The 27,055-nt window shown below is 36.1% G+C and overlaps 1 protein-coding gene across 3 annotated transcripts in view; it reads right to left on the bottom strand.

Annotated features, from left to right (window-relative positions):
• The window catches only part of LRRIQ1 (leucine rich repeats and IQ motif containing 1), a 117,327-nt gene that overhangs the window by 45,026 nt on the left and 45,246 nt on the right, over positions 1-27,055 (bottom strand). For all 3 annotated transcript variants that reach the window (XM_064509843.1, XM_064509837.1, XM_064509840.1), the window contains exons 19-23: positions 12,572-12,661; positions 11,650-11,774; positions 10,944-11,039; positions 10,489-10,574; positions 3,161-3,262 (exon numbers count right to left, since the gene is read on the bottom strand). In XM_064509843.1, the coding sequence (XP_064365913.1) occupies positions 3,161-3,262; positions 10,489-10,574; positions 10,944-11,039; positions 11,650-11,774; positions 12,572-12,661 (499 nt within the window). The remainder of the gene's footprint in view (positions 1-3,160; positions 3,263-10,488; positions 10,575-10,943; positions 11,040-11,649; positions 11,775-12,571; positions 12,662-27,055) is intronic.

Genomic DNA, 27,055 nt, shown 5'->3' with positions numbered 1-27,055 from the left:
TTGGACTTGCATATAGCCAGGTTAACTGACAGAATTGCAGTTCAGTTATACTTTGATCCTTTCCAGACTTGTCTCAGACAGGTTCTAACTCCTCTTCTCAATCATAGAAGATTACAGAATCACAGAGTGGTTGAGATTGGAAGAGACCTCTGGAGATATCTAGTCCAACCCCCCTGCTCAAGCAGGGTCACCTTGAGCACGTTGCACAGGATTGCATCCAGGAAGGTTTTGAATATCTCCAGAGAAGGAGACTCCACAACCTCTTTGAGCAACCTCTCCCAGTGCTCTGTCACCTTCACAGTGAAGAAGTTTTTCCTCATGTTCAGATGGAGCTTCCTGTGTTTCAGTTCGTGCCCATTGCCTCTTGTCCTGTCACTAGGCACCACTGAAAATAGTCTGTCCCCATCCTCTTGGCAGCTTCCCTTAAGTTATCTGTATGCATTGATAAGATCTTCTCTGTCTTCTCTTCTCCAGGCTAAACAGGCCCAGCTCCCTCAGCCTTTCCTCATAAGAGAGATGTTCCAGTCCCCTAATCATCTTAGTAGCCCTACACTGCACTCGCTCCAGTAGTTCCATGTCTCTCTTGTACTGGGGAGCCCAGAATTGGACACAGCACTCCAGATGTGGCCTCACCAGGGCTGAGTAGAGAGGGAGGATCACCTCCCTCGACCTGCTGGCAACACGCTTCCTAATGCCCCCCAGGATACTCTCAGCCTGCTTTGCCACAAGGGCACCTTGCTGGCTCATGGTCAACTTGTCCACCAGGACTCCCAGGTCCTTCTCCGCAGAGCTGCTTTCCAGCAGGTCAACCCCCAACCTGTCCTGGTGCATGGGGTTATTCCTCCCTAGGTGCAGGATCCTGCATTTGCCTTTGTTGAACTTCATGAGGTTCCTCTCCACCCAACTCTCCAGCCTGTCCAGGTCCCTCTGAATGGCAGCACAGCCTTCTGGTTTTTCAGCCACTCTTCCTAGTTCTGTATCATCAGCAAACTTGCTCAGGGTGCACTCTGTCCCTTCATCCAGGTCAGTGATGACTAAGTTGAACAAGACTGGACCCAGTACTGACCCCTGGGGAACACCGCTAGCTACAGGCCTCCAAGTAGACTCTGCGCTGCTCATCACAACCCTCTGAGCTCTGCCATTCAGCCAGTTCTCAATCCACGTCACTGCCCACTCGTCTAACCCACACTTCCTGAGCTTACCTATAAGGGTATTATGGGAGACAGCGTTGAAAGCCTTGCTGAAGTCAAGGTAGACAATCTCCACTGCTCTCCCCTCTTCTACCTCGCCAGTCAGTCCATCATAGAAGGCTCTCAGGTTGGTTAAGCATGATTTCCCCTTGATGAATCCATACTGACTACTACTGATCACCTTCTTATCCTTCACATGCTTAGAGATGACATCCAGGATGAGCTGCTCCATGACCTTTCCAGGGATGGAGGTGAGGCTGATCAGCCTGTAGTTTCCTGGGTTCTCCTTCTTGCCCGTTTTGAAGACTGGACTGATGCTGGCTTTCTTCCAGTCCTCAGGCACCTTTCCTGTTCTCCATAACCCTTCAAAGATGATGGAGAGTGGCCTAGCAATAACATCCGCCAGCTCCCTCAGCACTTGTGGGTGCATCCCATCGGGGCCCATGGATTTGTGGGTGTCAAGTTTGCCTAAATGATCTCTAACCCAATCCTCCTTGACCAAGGGAAAGTCTTCCTTTCTCCAGACTTTCTCTCTTGTCTCCAGGGTCTGGGGTTCCTGAGGGCTGACCTTAGCAGTAAAGACTGAAGCAAAGGCGGCACTCAGTAACACTGGCCTCTCTGTATCCTTTGTCACCATGGCACCCACTCCATTCAGCAACAAGCCCATATGTTCCCTAGTCTTCCTTTTGCTACTGATGTATTTGAAGAAGCCCTTCTTGTTGTCCTTGACTCCCTTGCCAGATTTAATTCCAAATGGGCCTTAGCCTTCCTCGTCACATCCCTGTATACTCTGATAACGCTCCTATATTCCTCCCAAGTGGCCAGCCCCTTTTTCCACATTCTGCATACTTTCTTCTTCTGTTTCAGTTTTGCCAGGAGCTCCTTGCTCATCCATGTAGGTCTCCTGCCCCCTTTGCTTGACTTCTTACTCATAGGGATGCACCGGTCTTGAGCTTGGAGGAAGTGATGCTTCAATATTAGCCAGTTCTCTTGGACCCCCCTTCCTTCTAGGGCCCTAACCCAAGGGATTCCTCCAGGTAGGTCCCTGTAGAGGCGAAAGTTTGCTCTCCTGAAGTCCAGGGTTATGATCTTACTTATTGCCCTGCTTCCTCCTTGCAGGAACCTGAACTCCACCATCTCATGGTCACTGCAGCGATGGCTGCTCCCAACATATATATTATATATATATTTTATTATATATATAGTATTATTATTATTTTTTTTTTTTACTAAATGAGATTGGGACTAAATGAGATATCATATAGCTTTTGACTTCTTGATAAAGGTAAAATGACAAAGGTGACAATTATCTGATCACAGTTTAGAACTGCAAAAGGAACCAGAATATTCTAAAAATAATGTCTTTGCAGATGCTCAGCTTCTTAAAAGGAAGGGTTTTTTTTTTTAATCAGACTTGGCCTTATTCTAATTTTACTAAAGTCAAGGAGAGTTTTACCATTAATTCCATCAGTAAAAGAAATAGACCAATATTTAAAGGCCTTTGGAAAGTCTATTTTATATTTACATGGTGAAATTTCCTGTCTTCCGTCAAAAGGTAAATTTTTAGGGAATGCTTAAGAAAGTGGCTTCTTCTTTAAAAAAGGTTAATGATCTTCAGGAATCAACAGCTAGCTTGAGAAAAGATGACCATGAGATGGAAAATGTGAAATCGCATTGCATCTATAAAAATTATTTCTAGTGCTTTCTGTTTCTCTGTGATGTGCTCAGGTGTTCTTAAAAGTATGTTAATTAAATAGGTACCAGTTCATTATGAATTAATCTGTAAAAGCATTCCCCTCCCCCTCGAATGAAATGAAATTGAAATGCTTCCATGCTGAAATTTGAGATACGCTGCAACAGCTAAGAACCTTAAACTCCTGCCTTCTTTTATTTCTGCATTTTGCTTCTGAAAAGATATTATGATATATATGTATACATGCATGAAGATATAGTGAAATTCATGTTCATACCTTCAAAGTAACCAATATGTACAGGCTGTGCCTTCCTTGGTGGTTTCACAGGGAGATGTTTATTTTCATTGTTTTTGAACAACGCCAGGCGCACAGCTGGGTCTAGATGACAAGAACAAGTTAAAATCAAAGGTCAGACCTGTCTCATTCATTCCTTCAAGCAGTTTTTCACCTTTTAGCCATTTAATAAATGAAAAATCTTTAAATCTACAGAGTTATTTGCATGCCAAAGTACAAAATCTTAATTAGTTTCATAGCTGTTGTTTTGAAAACTTTGTAAAGAATCAAAGATGAACACACAACTGTATATAAATCTAGATAATATGTTTTCCCAGACTGGCAAAGACAAAAAAAAAAAAAAGAAAAGAAATTAACAAAAGCTAAACTTCAGAAAAGGCAGGAGAAGAGAGTCATGCAGATTATTTATTATGGGAAGGAAGAAATGTTTGCTTGAAGTCAGAGAAAAGTATGAATTTAAAGGAAGCACTGTTAGAAAGAAGGCAAAAATTTTATGCATCGTGCAGAATAAATCAGTCAGTTATGAAAAAAAGAAAATAAAAGGAGGATTTGGAAGAATGTAGACACAAAAGCAGACCTACAATGGGAAGCAAAAATATATAGGTTTTTGTGTTTGACACTAAACATGATGACACAAGTGACAGAAAACCAAAGGAAAAAAACAAATAGGATTCATATGGTTAAAAGATGAAGACATATGCACAAGCAGACAAATACAGAATCAGGAAAATCTGAGAGTGAATGAAGCAGAAAAGCGTTGTCTACAAAGGTGATTACAAACTGTCAAAAAAGCAGAAATTATTACTAATAAAGAGGGAAAACTCAGCAACAGAACTTAGCAAAAAAGTAAACATGGCAAAGAAAAGATCTAAATTTTTACAGAGTGCAAGTGTAGCAAAAATGAGTATGTCAGACACTGCCAGAACAGATAGAGCAGGAAAATAAAGGAGATGGGAAGACTGAAAGAGTGTTCAGACTGAGTAAGTCTGGTTCTTCATTCTGAGCCTGTTAATTGGATGACCTTGTAGCAGATCACTGGTGCTTACTGAGGGAGGTTGTAAGAGCATCTATAATCCTGCAGCAAAATAAATAGCTTCTTTTGTTTGTTTGTTACCTTATCTATTGAAATAAAGGATCAGAATGCTCTACGAAGTCAGCGGGCAGTTTCTTATCAAGTTTAACAGTAACTTAGAAAGTTAGTTTTGAACAGACCCATATTTTTGCTCTAGACACTTCCGTTAAAAAGCAGTATAAGATGAAGGGATCCTATAAGTTCCAACTTTTCTCAGAGAATGCTCTTCTGACACAAATAAATGAAGACGCAGCCAAAATGTATCTTTGATTTATAAGCCCAGGTAAGATCTCTAATGGTGTATGGAGATACACACTGGCAAAGCACTCCAAAAAGTTGACAGTATTCTTGGTCAGTCCACACTGCAGTAACTTTTGGTTGACAGGATGCTCTTGATGGTGGTAACCTCTCAGAAAGCAGCAAACATGATTAATCAAAGAATCGTGGAAAATACAGATGGAAGTCAGTTAGTCCATTCCTTCTTCCCAAGGCACATTCATCAATACCTTACACTTTCTGTTATCATCTCCAGTTGTCTAAGAGACCCTTCCTCATCTTGTATGATGATAACAGCTTCCAGATTCACCCAGAGGTTATAAGAGATGCAAAGTCATTTCACTTCACTTTTACAAACTATCTCAGGCATAAGTTCAGTGGAATGACTCAAGAAGCACAGTAAAGATTGATTAAACGCATTAGTTTTAAGGCAGATTATTAGAATGATTCAGATAACTGAATTACCTTTTTCATGAATCAGGTTACTGGTCTCGTAGATGTTTTAGCATTCACTTTGGGTACATGGAGAAAGTAAATCTATTTTGGCATGCCTTCCTACTCAAAATATATTTTTAGTAACCTAGTGTTTGTCTGGGTAGTAAATGTTTTGGGCAGTAACCTGATGAGTTGTGATAAAATATCTTGAAATAAAAATACTTTTATATCAAAAATTCTTTTCTCTGCAATTTTAAATGACAGAAGTTATTACAAATATTTTAACTGAAGTATAACTTTTAATTATATTTTCTATACTGGTAAGATTAAATACATGGCCATATGAGCAACATACACAGATAGAAATACAGAAAATAAAATTTTCTGTAGTTACAATTTTTCCAGCACTAACTAGTGTTGGAAACTAACTATTCCAGGTTGTATTTTTGATTTTCTTAAAACAATTTCTGCAATAGCATATTGTTTTCCTAAGGTGGTCTACAAAAATTGTTCCAAAATGCTTTTCAAACATTTATTTATGCACAAGGATATCAGTATTAAAGAAGGTCCATGAACTGGGAAGAGAGGGAAATGATGGAAATTGTTCTAAGAGATTTCTATCAGAAGATTTACTTTTGAGTCTTTGCAAAATAACTTAAATAATCTACAGGGATTTAACACAGTGCCAGACTACTTGAATTTGTACCTACCTGGATCACCTCAACCATTGCCTACAGCTCTTTTGTTATTAAAAATGAGTCTTTATCTAGTCCCAAATGTAGGCAATATTACACAGATTACTTTATAATACTAGTGCTTTTAGTCTCTGACAGAGATGGGGAAATGAACCACATGTATGCTTTGATGACAAGCAATCAAATGTTTTAAATTTCACACAGAGAACTGTGAAAGAGTCCAATAGTTCAAAATCATACAAATATCTTCCTGGATTCTGGCACACTCATTTAAATGTGGTTTATTAGATGATGATCTGTGCTGGCAATCTAGAAGCCAGGGAGGTAATTTAATGCACATTGCTTGGCAGATTCCAAATATAGAAGATAAGTTGGACAAACATTGTCCAAATGTTATAGAAACAATATGGAAGGAGTAGTTACCACCTGATCTGGCACCACATTTGTTAAACAACTTCTTGATAATTTGTGAAACTGAAAAAATTAGAAGTTTGTCATTCATTGTTGTGCAATAAGTGTAATTGGAAAAAGATGCATCTGTGCCAACTTTGAAGAGTTGATAAATCAAAGCAGCACAGTGACAGATAAATATGTATAAGATTATTCAGTTTGCAAATTAATCGGGAAGAAAGACCACACTTCGTTCCAAATCAGACAGCAATTAGCACAATGGGGTTCTCATCCATGGTTGGAGCTCCTAGATGATATTGAAAAACACAGTATCTACAAAAGCATCGTTCTCTCCACTGCTATGAAAATTTAGATCGATTGTCATTTAATTAATAAGTAATAATGAGTAATAATGTCCTCCAGATTTTCATTTTGACTGTTGTTGATTCAACAAATTTAGGCTGTACAATCAGATCATCTGTTTTGGAGTGGTTGGGGGTTTTTTTGTACTAGTATTGCATTGCCGTCTTAAATTCTAAACCAGAAACAAAAATTTTTGCTGACCTCTATGAAATATTTTCATCATTGTGCTCTGATTCTAGGAGTCAAGTCTCACTCCAGTCGCTTCGTGTGTTTTTGTTTTTGTTTTTTTTAGCTGTGTGGCAGCAAGAATTATCATCTCATGTTGTCAGTCACTGACAAAAATCTTTTCCTTTGGAGAGGAAAGAGTTAAGCCAGAAGTAATAGAACAGGGTAGGAGAGGCAAGTTGAAAACAAGACAAGGCCCTCCAGCTGTCTTAAAAGTAAAAGAAATTAACTTTCAGAGGTTAATATCAAATCCAAAGAACCAATGAAATTCAAAGTTAAACAAGAAATTCTGTACTCTTGTCACATATTTAGGAAGTTAGCAATGTTATGAGTCACAGACCCTTAAGTTTTAAGCACAGTGAGGTGCATTAATATATGCTGTGTTTAGATTTTTAATTAGAATTCATATAGAATTTTATGCATCCATAATAAACAGGAGTATTTTTGACATTATGCCAGTTTTATTTGGCTGCAAAATTTCTGGTCTCTTGCCCACACTTTTCGTATTATCTTACTGTAGAGTAAAAATAGTTGAAGTAGACACAGCATACATTTGGTATGGTTAAAACACAGGCCACAACTTTATTTAACTACATAAACAATCATACATAACCATAATGGATTAGTGCATAACAGGCCTTAAGGCTATTAGGTGGTGGGACTGGCTTACTGCAATAAAAGCCTTGCCTGAATCACTCTCCATTTTAAGATTAGGCTACTTTAAGCTCTTCCTTGTAACAGAAACCACAGGATTCGGTGCACTTGCTAGTATTTTCCACATTTTTTTCACTATTCAAAAGGTACTTGCCCAGACATATGAGGTAAGATACTTCTCAGTTACTTTTACATTTCTACAGTTTAGACTGTACTTCAGCCAGTCACTCTAGGTTCTGTGTATAGGCGATGGAGAACTATAAATGCTTTTACAGTGAGATTCAAGTAGCCTGTTTTTGAATTCTATTTTAGGAGAAAATTAATAGCATTTAAGATGCATATTTCTTTCCATAAAGGAAAGCAGATGACTAAGCTCAGATGTAGACTTTTGTAGTTAACCCATTGTATCCATCACTGTTGCACTACGGAAAGATGAATGATTCAGATGGGAAATGAATAAATTCCCACACCTGATGATGTTAGGAATCCAGGTTTTTCATGACTGTCCAATCCAAGTTCCAAGGAACTGTAAAACTCTCTGAGTGGAGGCCGATTTTACACTTTGTTTGTGAATTTCAGGGCCTGGGCAAAGGAATTTGTTGACATTTCGAAGCAGACAGCACATTCTATACTAACTTAGAATTATTTTAGTGTAGTTAGCATACCTTCAACAATTTTCAATCGGAGAGCTAAGTAGGAAACACCTGTAATTATAACACTGAAGAACTGGAAATTAAAGAGAGAAAACACAAATAATAGCAAGAAAAAGAAAACCTAGGAGATTTAAAATGAAGTTTCAATAAGTAACGGATGGACAAAGCTCATCCCAGAGGAGATGAAGTTGGTATAATGCTAATTGCTAGGGAAACATTAAGAGATAAGAGAAAAGGATGCTGTTGATATCTATTTATTCAGATGATTTTTACTCTGCCTCACAATATTAAAAAAAATGACTCTTTTACTGAATTCCTGCTTCAGTAGGAGGTTAAACTCATAACTACGGCCTAAGATTGGGAACCAAATCTGTCTCTGTCTCTCCCATAAGAGCGGAATTGCTGAAAGTATTCTAACACGAGCTGTACCACACAGAGATCCAAGGCCTCGTGGATCTTGTTACAGTTTCCTGATCTGGGGCTGGCTAGCCCCAGGATATGGCATATCTACTCTAATTTAAGCACTGTAAAGTCCCTCTGTTCACCAGACCCTCAGCAAGACCCTGACTTGCTCTCACCACTTGAGAGGAGGCAGTTTATGTAAAACACAATTATAACTATGTGGAGGTTCTTCTCCTACGTGGAATATTCTAACAGGATCATTTTTAGTGTACCATATAACAGCTGAGCTTTAGCATCAGTTCACATAAAAATACTTATTTTAATTGATAATGTTCTATTTGGTCCTTACTGACCAAGGACTGGCTTTGCCAATGTGCTGTATAAGAAAGAATAGTTGCCTTGATAATTTTTGTATGGAAAATGGCTTGAGTGTGCAACATTTTCAGTCATATTTCTTGGTTCTGGAAAAAGCAGAAAGTGATTTTAATGACTGTCAGAGAACTCTGTACAAGAAAATTATACATACAGGGTTTTTTTTCTTTAGAAAGACAAAAAATTCCCTTACTGGGTAGTGTCAGAAAGAGAAAATTTGAAACTATAAAAACATTGTGCAAAAGTTTTGTTAATTTTTTCTACACCAGTAAGATACTTTGAGAATTTTCCAAATGATACATTAAAAAAGCCCAACACACACATACCCTATCAAATAATCTGAATGAAATGAATGTAAATACATCCAAAAATCCATTAGAACTAGAACAGAAATAGGATAGCAAATCCGATATGCGCAAACAATCAAACATTTATGACTGGATTAATTACAACTAACATAGACCAGACAGCATATGGTGAAAAGATGATATAAACTAATAAGCTCTATTCATTAAAAATGATACATAGGCCACCAAGTGGAACACAAGGCAAAAATCCAGCTGCACACCAGATATTTACAGTTAATTTCTAGACAGTGTGGTACAGCATGGATGCTGGGAAGCTATCAAGGTTTAAATACAATCACTTTAACCTTCTGTCCATTCTTCCTCCCTTTTTTTGTAAAAAGAAAGCATGGCTTGTTAATTGCATGTCATTTTCTTTTTTAAACTAGAGATCTTTTTTGTCATAATCAGTCTTAGGCACAATATTTAAGTGGAAAAAATATATCAAAACCCCACTTAACCTTCTCTGTAGACTGAATCCTTTTCCCTTTCCAAGACCAAAATATCTTTGAATATTTTCAGTGCTTCTTAATACAGGAGAGGTTTACAAAGTTATATAGAAGAGGAAAATAAACTGTGGCTTGTGACAAAATCATAACAAATAAATCAACACTTAAAAAATTAAACATAAATACAGGTACATTTTCCAGAGACCACGTATCATGATTATTAATTTACATTCCGATCAAATTCAACCAGGATCTAACATACATTTCTTATATGAACATGACTTTACTAATGTGTTTATTAACATATTACATTGACATTTGCATCAGCATATTGTATTGACAGCTAAGGATTCTGGGAAAGGTTCATTGACATAAGCAGCATCTGAGAAGAACCAGAAGACAGAGAAGCTACCTAAGCATAATTATTTTCTCAATGAATATTACATACAAAAAGTATGATTCATTTCACATATGTATCACATGATATTTTCAGAAAGAGTTCTTGCACAATTAATCAAGTTTGATGTGGAGACAGGAGTTACACAATGCAATTCTTTTTAAGGGCAAACTTAATCATAGGAAATGGAAACAGAAACAACCTGAGTAAGTCAGTCATTTTAACCTGAGATTCCCCCAGCAAAAAAATAGAAGAAGCACAAAATGCAGAAATATAAATTACACATCTACCAGAAGAGATACATGAACAAAAAGAAACAACATTCCTCTTTACTATATCTGTCAAATATTCCTTTTAATATCCACCAGAATGTTTTTTAAAATCTGAATATATTATCACTGAAACAAATCCATCTTCTTATGGAGATTTAACCTGTGAGTTGTTTTACTGAATCCCATTCCTCCTTTATTCATATTAATGTTTAATGTTATACAAGCAAACTTCATAAAAGGAGACACTCTATTTTGAGATGTAGGAATAGAACTATTACACGTGATACAATAATTTTTATCTGTTGACTTACCTAAATTTTTATTACTAAATTTTTTGGGTTTCATTTTATGGGCCCTCTTCAGCATTAGCTGTGCAGTAGAAATATCTTTAAAACCCCTAGGAAAAGAGAATAATTTACTATACATTTGACCTATATTATGTTACATCAACTGCATATTCCTGTATTTATGTAGTTTTCAAAAAGAAAACAAATGTATAGAATTTCTTATGTAAGTTATTAAACATTCTGAATTACACCAATACCTGCAACGTGTATCTTAAAGTTACAATATTGCAACTTATTGAGCTGGTGTCTCAGACACTTGTAAAAGCAATTACAATAATTTTTACTTTGGTAGAAAACAAAGATACTTCAAAGGTTTTTTAAGTAAAGTGGAATTTTAATAAAGCAAGCTAAAGCAGACAATGATATTGTATCTATTCCTGGAAGTCACTATACAAGAAAAATAGATAAGCTTAACATACCATTCTTCTGAAATTTTCTCTTCTTTTTCTGACCTGAATGAAAATTTCTTTCTTTCTTTCAAGTCAGAGAGCTGTGACATTGTTCCCTTCTCTGACCTAAAACAAAGTATGTAAGAGAGGTACTGAAAGGCAGGTAAATAAGGAAGGACCTGGGGTGACTGCTTTGCAGCCTTTTTTACTTTGAAAGTTGTTTGTGCCTTTTGAAGCTTGGAAATAATACAAAAAAAGTCTATTTTAATACGCCAGGAAGGCTTTATCTTGGAGAGTAATAAAAGTCTGCCATCAATTTGAAATGTTTACATTTCAATTACTCGAAGCATATTTCAGTCCTTTCTCTCGAAAGGAATGCAGCTGTATAAGAAATCCCTTTAAATCCTTATCTAGTCTTAGAAATGTCTATTTCAACATCTAAATGTTATATGTGCAAAAATATAAGTTTTATGATGTATAGATTCATACACACATACATAAATATATATGTATATTTTCTTCTATTCTTAATTCTGGTAGTTACTGAGAAAAATAATTCATTGAATTGAGTACATTTAGTTTTAACAAGTGAATACATTTGCACTCCAGTAATAGCATAACAACCAACAGTTACAAAAACATCAGAAAACACCTCAGTTCCTCCTCCTTTTGACTTTTGTCATATCCAAATGAACTAAACAATGAAAAAAAATATACATATATATATGAGACTTACCTGCTATGAAAGTGGATACTTTCTGGTGAGCATGACTGTGGTCTGTCATCACACTGGCAAGCTTCACATGGTGCCAATGGCAAACTAATTGAATGTTCACTGGAATTTGAAGGCCTAGAATACTTCTAAATAAGAGAAAGAAAAAAAATACAATCGATGATTCCTACAAGTTTGTCACAAACCTTGCAAATAACTACTCAAAACCATGAAATTATGGACATGATTAGCTCTTTGAGCATCACTGAGACTACACATATGTCCAGGAGTTTAAAATGCGCAGGTAAACCTGAGAGGGCTTGCAGAGTCTATTCTTATAACAAAAAGGATTCTTAATACTGATATGCCCATTACAGACCTTATCTTTAACTAAACAGGGCAAAAAGGTGGCCTTGTTTACACCTTTGAAGTCCCAATGAATTACATACTTACCAGTCTTCTTTCTTTTAACTGTAGGAAATAAAAAGTTAGTAATAGTATGCTTGTAACAAAAATCTACCAAAACAAGAAGCAAAAGCTTCAAAGTTTATCAAATAACTAGCAGACATTACAGTTCAATGACCTTTAGTTGTTCTGAAAATATTCAGCTGTTGTCATACAATGCAGATCATAGTATTTTTAAAGCAGTGTGTCAACTAGCAATTTTTAATCCATTGCCAACTGTACAGATGAAATACATCATCTTTTTTTTTTTTTTGCTACTGTGAAGTAAAGTGTTGAAAGAAATCCAAAATAAAGAAAAATTTAAGCAAATGAAAGAAAATCTAAAAGAAAAATTGCATCTGGGGATGAGGAGGAAGTCCAAGACTTCTAAAAGTAATTGTGTTTTTCAAGTCAATGGATTGTAGTATTAATCACCCTAGAACAGTATATCCTTAAGGCATGAACAAAGACTGAAGAGTAAGAAGTTTCTATAACATGTTACCTTTGGCCAGTGCAGTTGGTTTGAGAGCAGGAGTGTTTTTGAAGGGAAACGGGTGGTATCTAGAGTTAGCCATTCCTTCTCTAAAGCAGCCTGTAGGAATGAGTAAAGTCAAATAGTGCACTGATAAAATCAGTTTAGTTTTGATAACTTTTACAAAGTCTCTTTTAAACTGTTTTACATACTGTATCAAATGTTTTCAAGTCATATATCAAAAGTGCCACCTGCAGAGCAATCACATTCAAAACACCTTTGGAGATGCTGTGTTGTACTGTTTTATCTAAAACTACTCAGATCAACACATTTTAAAATGAGATGCATCACCCATTTCTCAAATTCTTATATTTTTATTCCAACATTGTCAGTAAACCCAAGTCATTAAAAAAGACCACCATACTCTAAGGTTCTGTAAGGCTACAAGAACATGAACGGCTTTGTTTGCTGTTTTTTGAGAAGTTAGTATTTTCAATCCAGATTTAGGTGCCTGATTCTGTCAGACTTGTTTTTGTTCAGTTGAACTTCATTGATGAATTGTCTTCACTGAAATCAGAGGTTAAAAAAACCAAAATGCACTTATTTCTCTAATTAATCAAATTTAGTTTTTACATAATGGAACTATTTGCAAACTAAAATGATAACTTGGGATGAAAAGGGATGGCAGAATTAAGTGCTAGATGGTGTCTCTGGCACTTTAAGGCAGAATTAGGTTTTCCCAAATATAAAATTTATATTATATATCAAACTCAACCTGTATATAAATTATTTTTCTTATACTTTCTTGAGCTTTTCCCCCATATGTTTTTTCAATATATTCAGACAAGTGAGAGAAATACATGACTCCCACACAGTAAGTAAATACTTCTAAAGAATTTGGCTTCACTTACACAGGCCTCAGTCATTCAGGCTGTTCTTACTTCAGCAGTAAAGAGCTGCGGTTTGTTCTTTTGAAAATGACTAACGTACAAAACCAGACCACCTTTCCCCCGTTCACAGAATATTTCAGATAGCATTAATTTCTAACCTGGAGAATTTGAGATAGTCACCCTAGCTTTAGAAACCACAAGATAGGACTACAGTAGTCCCTTATTGGTTAACTTGCATACATAGGACTTTGCACAACCTTACACTGATGAACAAGAAAGGCCTTCCAGGCCCCTCGAAACTCTGACAAACAAAAGCATTGTATTTCAGTTATTTTGAAAAGGTTACTTCAGGTACTGGTCACATAATTTTGTGACTCTAGAACCACTCTTCTTTTTTATAGGATAAGTATGAATCAGTCTTCTTCTTCCATTCTGACCTAGCTTTACCGGATAGTTTTTCAATACAGTTTAAGTTTATTTCCAAGTCTTAAAAAAGATGCATTCTTACATCTTGATTCCTTGTTTCTGAAATCTCTTGTTCTCGGTTTACAGTATGTTTTGGTTTTCATTCCTTTATTTTAGTCAAGATAAATTCTGTGCCCTCCTCATTAATAGCTGAGGTCTCTTCACTGATCTTTCCCCTTTTGTTATTTCAACACAAGATTAAAATATACAAAATCATCCTTTTATCTTCTCTCCCCTTTCAGATGGTTACATATGTTAAGAAAATATCTATGTAAATAAACTGTAAAGGCATGCAACAAATAAAATGTATCACATTCTTTAACTGTTATAGTTGCCTACCACCTACTAGCCTCTCTCTCTGCCATAATTCATTCTCACACCAACAATCATTAAGTAAATTATTCAAGTAACTTTTATAAATATATAGACATGTTTTGCCACAGTTAAAAACCAACCAACCAAACCCCCCCAAAATACTATTCCAGATGTAGATTACAATAACTCAAATCCTCAAGGCTATCAATTAATGCCTGGGCTCTATGGGCAGAATGCTCTAAGTGCAGTTACAAAAAATGCAGAAAGTTTGAGCAAAAACCATCAGTGAAGTTAGACATTAGTTCTCCTTACCCTCCTTGAATTTGCACTTCAATTTCACTAGGCAAATCATATTTACAGTTTTTTTGATTTTTTTCACTTAGTTTCTGAGTAAGAGCATTTATATAGGTACAATTTAATTCATTTGATTCATTTACAGTTTAATTTAATTTTTATTTCAGGCAACTTCATTTGTGTGGTGCAATGATGTGCCCATGAATTATGTGAGTATTTACATGTCTTACATTAATAGTGAATAGGATCCAGCCTTGATTGTCAGATTTCAGGCCAAGCTTGCTTCCTAGCTGTTTGAGTTTTTACCTCTATGACAAATTAGTTTGCTATAGAAATCAGTATAATCATGAAACATGAAAGCTAATATTCCAAATTTGTAGTCAATTTTGAGGAACAAGAATCAGTGAGGTACTATACGGGCTGAAACCTGTATCTCAATTAAGGTTCTTTGCTTTAAATACTCTGGTCGAAAGTTTTCTCACAACGATTTTCTTAGTCCAGTACTTGCCATTTATTTATTTGACAATCTCCACAGTGTTCTTATCTCTTTCATAGCTTATGAAATCTCTTGCAGTGGTTTAAGTAGTGAAAAGAAAAATCAGTGAAAATATAAAATGATGAATCAAAGCTATATACATGCAAGATCTAAAAGCCCCCTAAACAACAACAACAAAAAACAAAAAAAACCCACGACCAATTTATCATTAAGATTATATCTGCTGATATAAAGCATATTTGGCACGCCTAGAAATGTATATCATATTATAAAAATATACCGCACTGTCATTTGCTTTAGCCAAGAAAAATAAACACATAATTGATTTCCAAATGTATGCTCTTCCACTGTTTACCCCTAGAGATTTTGACAGTACTAAGTTCAAGAAACTTTTGTCCATATCTTTCCCATAAACACAGTCCTGAAATACAACTAATGCAAAGTTTACAAAGAAACAGGTTTTGCCAATAACTAAGGCTAAAAATTAGGGCCATTTCTACTGAGATTATTCACTAACAGAAACAAATACAATCTGAGATGAATTACAAAGCAAATAAAATGATAATGCTTGATTGTATGGTCTATGTAAACAGTTACTGACTCCTTCTATTCCACAGAACAGGAAGCAGGCATACTGAATATATGTTTATTTCTAAAGTCAAATTAAGGAATTGATTTCACAAATACTGAGGTATATAAAATAACTTTACACATATGTGTAAATCACATTCAGTTGAATTAATATGTTAGTTCATCCAAAGGTAAGTCTTTTACCCTTTTGAATAGTTCATACTTTATCTCCAGTTTGTCTGAAAACAAAGAAAAACTGTACTGATTATTTTAAAAAGCCACAGTTTTTACAAGCACACAAAACATGACTAATTTTTTCTTAAAACTTTAAAGAAATGAATTCACTTTAACATAGTATTTAAAAACGTTTTTAATAATTGGCCAATTTCCAAGGGTATTTTTATTCTGTTTTGTTTTGTTTTTCTGGATGTTATGTGAATTGTTATTTAGTTCCTGCTCAGGACACACAAGACAATTTCCAAGACTAGTAAGGATACAGACCACCAAATTTTCCATTAAACACAATAAAATGATCTCCGATATTCTTATAACAAAAAGAAACTATGAATATATTTTCCTAAATTTTATAATAAAAACATTTATAATATTTTTTAGCTATTTATATTTATCCATAAGGACCAAGAACTTCTTATCATGATTCACCATATATCCTTTACCTTCTGTGAGTCTTATCCTACAATTTTTCTTCTCCCGTTTGATTTTGTAGCTCATGCATGAACTCCGAAGGATTAGGGAATTTTTTTCATGGCATACTGTACATAACCTTTTACATTTTGCCACTCCTTCCTACTTCAGATATTTATTCTAGTCCTTCCTTCACAAAATGTAATGATTATTTAACATAAAACACATTAAACTTCTGAGGTCCAGGAAAAAGAATCTAATCCTACATCACCAAAGTCAAGCAGTTCTATTAACTTTAATGGGGCCTGAAAGCACTACTGAAATCCAGAGTTTTAGTGCAAAAGTTATTCATACAGTCTAATCTATCATCTTTTTGATGATCTGGATTACACTTTGGAGTCATATATCCTTTTATAATGATTATATATGCAAATTGGGCTGCTCCAAGTCATGTCTAAATTAAGAACAAAAAATAGCTTAACAGGACACAGTGTGAAAACTGCACTCAGCTTAAAGCATTTCTACAAGTAACTTTCAGAACTGCGGAAAATGTTATGATATATTGGCCTTTTGTCATATCTTCGCACAAGGAATATTACAAGAGTGTAATAAAAAACAAAATAACACCCCAAATTATGCTATGGTTACAAGGAAAGTAGGTGATGCAAGAAGACAGCATTAACAATACAGGCTTACTGAAAAGGCCAGCATTTGAAACGACAATTCTGTACTGGGTCAGACCAAACATCTGTCTACATCGTTACCCTGTTTCCAAAGGAGTTCAGCAGCAGATGCTTATGAAAAGAGTGAAAGAAGCTTATGAAAAGAGTGAAAGAAGCTGGACATGTAGAGGGCAATCCTTCCCTAGCTATATTCTTTCAGACCTGCAAATCAGTGGTTTAAGGAGTTTCCACAAACACCTAGGCAAAGAACCCTCAACTTAAAATAGTAATCTAACTTCTTATGAGAAATATGACCATCCAGTGAGTGTATTTTGCAAGATCACCTCTACGCCAATCCAGACAGAAAGCAAATCACATACATGTCTCAGAGTGCGTAACCTCAGAAGCGGCGCAGCTTAGCTTGGAAAGGCCTCACTATAATCGGTAAAGTTGGCTGTTGCAGGAGCTGGAGCTGCTCCGGCACTGAAAACATGGTGGACCCCAGAATCACCAGATGAACATATTCTGAGACAGGAAAGTCACTATCCACTGATGAACATATGTTAAAAGTCCTCCCCTGTGACACAGAAGACTTAAGTTACCATACCCTGTAGCTACACAAGCTGGCATCTTCAGCTCAAACTGTAAACAATGTGTGTAGTTTTGGCGATTCCTGGCTTCATTTGTGTTCTAGTAGCCAAATTAGAAGGTGTCCCCCACAATTCCATCTTGTATTTCTGCTTCTCAGTCTAATTGGCCTCTTTTCTGGTTATTAAAAACATATCATTTGAAATGCTTCCTGTTTTTAAAATATAACAACTGAATCCTGAGTTAAATTTCTGTGAAGACTAGAACATACGTGACACTGAAAATATCTGGAGAGAATTCCGTTTATTATACTTAAATTAAATACTGAGTTAATATATTGGGAAAATTAATTTTTAAAAGTTGATAAATTTGTGGAACTCTATTTTTAAAATTAGGGAGGACTAACTAACTCTTTATACTTTTTTCTTTTCTTCTTTCATTCCTTCCTTAACTCATTTGCTGCTTACAGGACAGCAAACATTTAGCCAGACTATCTGTTCTGTTGCTATTCACATGGCACTTTTATTTACGTGTTGTTTTAAGATAAAATGGGAAAACTGTTCAACAGAATATATACAAGTAAAGGAAAATGAATGTCCAAAACTCTTTCTGAACTCAGAGTCACGGCTGGCTTCTGGGAATGACAAGAGACTATGAGGAATGGAAGGGGAAAAAAAATATTTTATTCTTAAAATTATTTCCACATTACAGTTTCACAGAAATAATGAGTGGAATTCTTTGCTTTTAAAAAAGATTCACTCTCCAGTCCTCTTGTCTGGTTTTGTTTAACCTGTTTCTCTGGACTTCTGTTCCCCTCCATGAGGCCATTCGTGCCATTCTCGGTCTTTTACATCATCACCACAGAACGGCCTTTTCCAACCAGATTTTACAAAGCTTCTGTCCTCTCTACATTCATATGAGTTTTTAATAAAAATACACAAATAAATACAGCAAAACACTCAGAATGAATCTCTCCAATAGTTTTCGCTATAGAATACAAGTTTAAATAAAATTCTTGAGGGTGGTGATGTCTTTGCTTTCTACTTTGTAGAAATGTATATAGGAATAGTGCAGTTCAAAAAGTCTAGTCCACGCCGAGAAAACAAAACAAACAAGAAAAAAATCAAAACAAAACAACAAATTAAAACCAGTACTTTGATCCAAAGTACAATACTCAACAGCATTTTTAGCATCACTCTTTCCAATAGGCTGGCACAATTTCTTTTCCTGCAACACATGCCCAATGAGGAAGAACTGCTTTTCCTAGTGTTAGACATCCTGTAGGTAAGGTGATTGCTTTTTGTGGGTGGAGGGCAAGGAAGAGTTGGGGTGACCAGGAAGAAGGGATCATATGCGAACCCTGTAGCTAGTCACAGCAGAAAAAGGCATATCAGAGAAAAGCATGCTGTATTTTCTTTTGTCTAGCAGAAAACTCTAACTTTCTCCCTTCATTCCTGGCAAACATCTTTCATTCTGCGGTGTATTTCGTTCAAATGCCGTGCTATTCCAGGAAAACATATTCCATTACTTTTTAAACTAAACTTTTTTTTCTGCCAAGGCAGTATTCTTTACTACAAATTTCTTCTCCAGAAGCGTAAGTAAAATTTGAAAAACTTGTTAGGAAATCATGGAGTTTTAGATTTTATAGCTGATACGGAAAGACCAAATCACTTTTCTGTGTTCATTTATATATTATTGATAGATTGTGATTGAAAATTGTCTTTGAAATTAGAGATCTGAATATTTTTGCGCATGTAATGGTTTCTTTTATCCCAGTTGTTTTAGGAATCATATTACTCCATGGGCTAGGTTTTTTTGAGAAACTTAAGCTCATGTGCACAGTTAGTTCAAAACTCGTAAGTTGAATATCAATTCAGAGCCAGACTTTCTAGAAAAATTCCAGAGCTGAGGTAGTATCAAATATGAACATCCCTAACTAAATCATCTCTTTGTTACATTATTTTTCCATTTCCAGTATGACCCAACTACAGTCAGAGTTCTGGCATCTTAAAACTAGTGCAAATGAATTGATCTGACTGATCTTTCAAAAAACCATACACACTTGTTTTAGATGGGCAGTTTAGTTGATACACATTGTATACAGAATGGAACAACCTCTAGGAAAAATATTTTTTCCCGGATTTGTCTTTCATGAATATTTTCTGTTGTGGGAATAAATAGGGTAGCATCCTCATAAAGGTTATTTTAACCTTTGGCAGTGGTTCTTTTTCAACTCTGTCATTATATAGGATCAGAGAATTAGGAAGGAAAGCTGGGCATGGCTGCATTCTTTTGACTGTTAAAACCAAACAATGTTTCAAGCCAAAAAAAGTAGAGAGTATCATCTGGATTCCAGAGAAACATCATAGTAATAAACTGACCCCAAGAGATTTTAAAGACATAAGAAAGCTGGTTAATTATTTGAGTACATTCTTGTAGGAAAGTTAAAGCTAGAGGACAAGCATATTTGCATAGTTGTCAATGTAGCCTTCTTATAAACGGACAATTACTGAAAAATCACAATATTCTCTTAAGAAAAATATTCAGCAGAATTTTACTGGGGAACATCTTCTCCAAATGTCATTTTTCCAAAATGTTTAATAAGCTCAATTACCTTTTTACTCAAATCTATATATATACATACAGACATATGTATATGCACACATATAAAAAATATATATGTATATGTATGTGTATATATATACACACACAAGGCATATATATGTACACACATATATGTGTGATTTCTCTAAATATATATGTATGACTAAAACTATAAAATAGTGGATTTGGGAATATACAAAAGTAAATGAATAGAATAAAGAAAATCTCATCAATTGTAAAGGTTTTCTTTCACAAAAGTTTGAGTGTATTCACATACTTAACTTTCCACATGTCTGAATCTTACTGTAGTCTACCAAAGCCATTCATGACCTACATATTGCTTTTCTAAATATATGGGTTTTTTTTCCTTAAGCCTGACAGTGTTTAAAGGACGCACAAAGGGTCAGGAGCTAACTTCTACATCTTGTTTAGGACACAGGAATATAAAGTACAGATGAGTAAAGGGCTACCCTCAGTTTTAGCGTTTAGACATGGTTAAAATAAGCATCAGAAAAACTTTACTGCTTCAAAATTCTTTTAATGTTTCCACCCACACGCACCCTCAGCAAACCTCAGCTACCTTCTGGCACCTTCAGGACACCCCTGTAGGCTGATGGCTCTAAGATCCCAAACATAGTCTTCCCCCATGTAAATGCCAAAAATCTTCAGGACCTCCCCTCTCTGATTCTGCCACGCTATACAAACTTCAGCTTTGCCTAAGGACTTCAGCTGCTATGTCCCTGCAACCCTTTTCCTAAGTCTTTCTACTTTGTGAAAACAAACAAATAAATAACCAAAACCCACAAAAGGTAATGAACTAAAAAACCCTAAACCAAGCAAACCCCCACCCCTTAAATATTGTATATTCAAAAAATATGCATTTTCTAAGAAAGATAACTCAATATATTCCTTCAGGTTTTATGAAGGAGTACTAAAAATACAATAATAAAACATAGGCTAGTCACAAGTTTCCAGTCACCCAACCTTTAATACGTTTTCATGTGACATGAGAAATTTGATTTAATTTCGAGATGACTTCCTTTTTGTTTACCAATACCTATTTCAGAAATGAAGATAAAATGAGAAAGTGTTTGAAAGTTGAAGAGCAGATAAGAACTAAGTTTTAAGCATATATTTTTGAAACTGATAAAAATCTCTAATTACGCTAAAAATGCTCAATTCTAAAGACTGTCTTAATTATCTGTCAACTTAATTTACACTGTCCACCTTCTCTTTCTCTAGCCATAGCTCTTCTCTTTGAAGTAATACACAAATGAATCTATAAGTTGAAATCTGTTGATTCTTATCTGAAGTCCTGGTTCTTTAAATCTTTTGGGATCTGCACTGCACAATTTGCTACTCTCTGGGAAATTTAAGAGCTTCAGTAGCCGGTTCTTCCCAGTGTTTTCCTGTTGGAAACTCAGATTTGTGCAATGATCAATAACTATTGCTATTTGCACATCAAAATAAAATTTTAAATTATTTTCCATAGAAACAAAATGATGAGGTGAGAACCAGAAGGTGGTTTTAACAGTAGCATTTAGGATTCGTTAGCCTGCTCTATTCACTGACAAACTAGATTAAAAAAAAATTAGGTATATGTGAAATGCTTAATTCTGAATGCTTAATTCTCCTCTTCAGGGAAAGAGATTTTTCTTTCTAGATTCTATTTTGAAAGAACTGATTTCTCCTTTGAATCATGACTATGCTAATTATTAATGTCCTTTTAGAACAATGAATTAATCGTAAAAGCAATTCCTCCTCACATTTAGAATCTGAGAATCATAACGTAGGTTGGGAGGCACCTCCAGAGGTCATTAATGCAATCCCCTGCTCAAAACAGGTCTATTTAGACCAGGTTGCTCAGGGCCTTGTCCAGTCAAGTCTTAAACACCTCCAAGGACAGAGATTCCACAGTCCCTCTGGGTAGTCTGTTCCTGTATTTAACCACTCTCATGGTAATTTTTTTTTCCTAATATCCAGTTGGAATTTCCCATTTTCAAACTTGTGCACATTGCTTCTTGTCCTAAGACCGTGCATCTCCGAGAAAAGACTACCTTCATCTCATCTGTCCTATCAAGTAGTTGTAGACAGCAACAAGGTCTCCTCAGAGCCTTTTCTTCTCCAAGCTGAACAGGCCCACCTTCCTCACCTTCTTCTCCTACCACATGTTCTCCAGTCCCCTGACCATCTTAGTGGCCCAGTCCAGTTCTTGCACTGGGGAGCCAAAATCTGGACACACTACTCCAAATGCAGTACTAGAAATATCAAACAAAGAGGAAGGATCACTTTGCTGAACCTGCTGGCTATATTCTTGTCAATACAGCCCAGGATGCTGTTGGCCTTCTTTGCTGCAAGGGCACACTGCTGACTCATGTTCGACTTGTTGTCCGCTGTGACCCCAGATCCTTTTCTGTGGAGCTGCTTCCTAGACACTCAGCCCCTAGCCTGCAGTGTTGAATAGGGTTACTCCATCCCAGACTGGACTTTGCGCTTGCTCTTGTTGAATGTCATAAGGTTCATTCTCCAGCCTGTCCAAGTTGCCCTTGACCAAGGACTGACATATTGACTACTCCCCCCAGTTTGGTGTCATCTGCAAACTTGCTAAGACTGCACTCTGTCCCATCATCCAGGTTTTTAATAACAACACTAACTGTTTTAGTTCTAGTACTGATCCCTGGGGGATCCCATTAATCCACTGGCTAGATTTTGCTTCACTGATCATAACTCCTTGAGCCTGGCAGCCCAGCCAATTTTTCATTCACCTTATTGTCTGCTTATTCATCTCATATCTCACCAATTCTTGATAAGAACACTTTTTTTGTTTTGCCATAACACTGTAACTTCATAAACAAGTTTAATAAAAAAAAAAAGATCATATTCTTTGCAGCATAAAACACAGAGAGGCTTGATCTTAATCTGACATTTATAAGCAATTACAACAGTTAGACATGCCCAAAAGTGTCAAGATACAAGAAATGTTATGGAGACCTTGTAATCCATAGGCTACACTTCTTTCCTGACGTTAGAAAGAAAACGCCAATCACTGTCACAAGCCCACAATCAAAAGTTCACAGGCTGAGAGAAACTACATCTGAAAAGATTATCTGAAAAGAACCAAAACACATTGCACATATCCAATGCGAACATGTGATAAGAATGTTAAAGATGAGAGATACAAAAAAAAAAAAAGCTGTTGCTCTATGTGCTGTTTAATTTTCAAGGGTTACTAAATTTGAGCTAGCTTCTATCAAAAAAAAAAAAAAAAAAAAAAAAGGGAGTGCAAGAATAGGCTCCTAGGACAAATCAGAGCTGGGCAAGAAGAAATATGAGGAAATAACTCCCAGAATATGACCCACTAATGATGTGAGTGAGTTGATAAACCCTGTAATGGATTTACACCCAAAGTTGCTATAGTGACATCTGCTAGATGAGTGCCTGTTAGACATTACAAGTACACTAATGGGGGATGCCTCATGTAAGCAATGGAAAAAGCTGTTAAAGCTGACAGCAAGCACAATGCCCACTTTGGGTTTTACCAGGTACCATTTTCCTGAGTATCTTCTTTTTTCTCTACAATCATTGCTTTTTTTGGTAGACACAGACTCAGACGTCAAACACTATGAATTTTATTTTAGAAAATGACAAGCCAAAAGTTAGGAGGCCTGATGGGTGATCTTCTACTTCACAGAAGTCTTGAAAGCTGTATCTGTGCAAACTATTGTAAACTTTTCTAAATTGATTAAAACTAAATGCAAAAAGTTTGATTTTGAAAAAGACAGCACATATTTTCTCTTTCATGTAAACATCAGAATTGGTATGTATCACAAGGAGAATAAGACATATGCCCATATGCCAACTCAGTGTTGGAAGGCAATAATTTATTCTATTTCTCTTATTCTGAGTAGTTTTAAAAAATGATCCTACTGAGCAGGTTCCGCTCAGTGTCATTGGTGTGTTCAGCCATTTTGCATTTGATGCATGTCTTATTCTCATCAAGAAAATGCAAATGCTAATGGTTACATGGCACAGAAAGTAAGTGCTGTGTCAAGCAAATGTATTATCAGCTTTTGTCCACCAGAGGTAAAGTGAGCTCTGCCTTGTAGATCATTTGCTACATGGATGGATTGCTGATAAAAGGGTGTCTTAAGATCAGCCTTCTGGAGCATAGAGGCTGGAATTCTCCAAAGTCCACATGAAAGACATAAAATGAATATGAATGCCAGGCTCATACTTTCTGAGACATCTGTTGGCCAGATATTTCATCTCATCTGGGACAGCCTGTTAGACATTCTATGATACAACAGACAAACCACTACAGCTATCAATTGCCTTTGAATGCCTTAGCAATGTATGGGAGCTGATGTAAACACAAGGAGATAGCACTAAACTGTTCAGGTTAAATGATTACTATTCACACAATGGCAGCTAGCTAAAGACATCTTCTCCAGCTTAATCATAGACAATTCATTTTTCACATGATATGGTGCCAGACATTTGTATGAATAATATATCACTGCTCAACATGCACAAAAGGAGTAAACAGAAAATCTTTGCAAAAGACTACAGTTTTTCCCATGGCATTTCACAGTCTCACTTTCCACAAAGCACTGGGTTTACTGGGGTTATAATGAAGGCATTGAACAGTTATTTAATGAAGTCTGGTTCCCAATGCAATGTAGTATTGACTTATTGCACTGTGATATTTGCAAATGGCTTTAATAGACACTGGGACACTAGTGATTTTGTGAAGTGTTAGATAATAATGAAATTATAATGACTGAATCTTGCATAATACTGGCATAAAAATAATGGTGACATTACAAAATAGTGTACTATTCTAAACTTTTGGACAAGATTTTGTAGGTTTGTATTGGTTTGAGATAAGGAAAGGTTTTTCTGCAGTTCTCTCTCACTTCACTCATCCTATCAGCAGTGAAATCTGCAGTTCAAAATGGCATCCAGACCTTTTTCTCTTCCATCACACCCTAGTATATGGGACCTCTTAGACCAGCAATATGTACTCCTCCCTACACATTTGTTTGAGGCCCAGCAGACAGCCACTGATATCATGTGTCACTATTTGGCTGTGCTTCAGCACTTTGCTATAAAACACTGAGGCCAGAAAGGAGGGCAGAGGAAGTATAGGCTCCTTCAAGCTTTTCCTGCTTGTCTCTGCTGAAGTAGAAAGTCCATGCAATTTGGTATTGCTCAGGTCCAGGGAATGAAACAGGTAAAGACACACAGAACCAGGCAATCTAGTGTGGAGGGTGGCTACTCTGGGCTAGGCTGAGCAGAGCATAAGGCAAGAATCATGGAAACTGTAACAGAGTATTAATACTAGTTTGCAGTAAGTGTTTTCTAGTACTGCATGCATTTAATAACATAGTACAACTGTATCACCAATCACTACTGCACACTCCAGTTCCAGTAGGCCCATTATAGTATATTTCTCATAATCACACTCTTCAGAAAAGACATGCTATATGCTTGAAACAAAAAAGAAAATTATGACAAACATCAGGGTATGAGAAATCTCTGAATTCCAGTTACAGTCATCAGTCTTTACTACTGAAATGCTCAGTCACTGAATGAAATATATCCTTCTCTGAGCCTATACACTGTAAGCTTATCACATGCACTGCTATGTAGAGAGTAGATATTTTTACATTTTTTCTTTATGGGAAGCTAAGGGCATGAGTAGCTTATTTGACGTCAATCCCCAGTTCAGCCTTTGAGCCTTTTGTTCCAATTACAATGTCAGTTCACGGTTTTGCTATCATGATCTGAACCAAAGAACTTTCTCTGAGAATCACTCCCCAAAACCACGTTTTACTTCTTCCCTGAAAATTAGTTTGACAAAAAGGAAAAGATTTGTGGAAACACCAGAGGGTGTTACAATGCAAACCTCTCTGAAATGACCTGGTGTTTTGCCTGCTCCATCGTCCTCTGCTCCCTGGTCTCAGGACCACCTGTCCAAATGCAATTGTCTTGCTGAGAGACAGACGAAACAAAACTGCTCAGACAGTTTTCAGTTAAGCAATTAAAAATATATATAGGATTACTGAGGCAGGACAGAGTGAAACAAGCATGGTTCAGCTGAATTACAGTATAGAAGACTCTGGCCCACTGCTGAATAATTCAAAACAGGGTATTTTCCTTCTTTAATACATATGAACAGATTCTTCCTTCCTATGTGAAAAAATAAATCCTTCACCTTTCCGCTTTTTATTATTTTAGAAAGAAGCCAGGGATCAGAAGACATCAACTAATGAGACTGCTCTTTATTGTATATATTTTTAAATTAAAAAAATCTAAAATTTAGGCCAGATCTCTGCGTTTATACACACACAACATTTCCTGTCCACCAAACGATTCTTGGGACTCTTGCCTCAAATATTTTGCATGCTCTTACAATCAGACGGCAATTCTGAAAATCTCTCTCAAAAGAGCTGCTCAAAGACAGAAGAAAAAATTAAACATTATTGCAGTTCATCGGCATACAAACTGCCCTGCTCCAGCTAACATATTCGGTCTTCATAACTTTCTGTGAGACGTATAAATATGTGATCTCTGGCTACACAGGATCTCATCTTGCCAGTAGTAAGGATATCACATCAATCTCCTCTGCAAAATTGCAATGGAATGTTGACAAATGGCTCTTGAAAGGATGCAGCAGCTGAATAAGCACATCACTATTTATAGACAAACATTCATTAAATAAATTTAAAAAAACCCTCAATCATATCAGCTTAGGGCTCAAATGGCCACACTTCTGTTTTCTTTGCTCTACATGAAATCATAAAAAAGAAGGTAATGAATGTGAACAACTAGAGAAAGCAATACTCCGGACAAATACATAGGTGAGTCATCAACAGCTGACTTACTATGCATACTGAGTCTAGAACTAGGCAGGCTGTCTCTTTGAGGGAAAAAGGAGCAAAGCTACTTTAAAGATTCTTTTGCTTGCTTACTGAATGACAAC

The sequence above is a fragment of the Dromaius novaehollandiae genome, chromosome 1 (assembly GCF_036370855.1).
Source record: "Dromaius novaehollandiae isolate bDroNov1 chromosome 1, bDroNov1.hap1, whole genome shotgun sequence".
In the NCBI taxonomy this organism is placed as follows: domain Eukaryota; kingdom Metazoa; phylum Chordata; class Aves; order Casuariiformes; family Dromaiidae; genus Dromaius; species Dromaius novaehollandiae.
The sequence above is the reverse complement of the archived record's forward strand: the minus strand, read 5'-3'. Positions and strand labels throughout refer to the sequence as shown.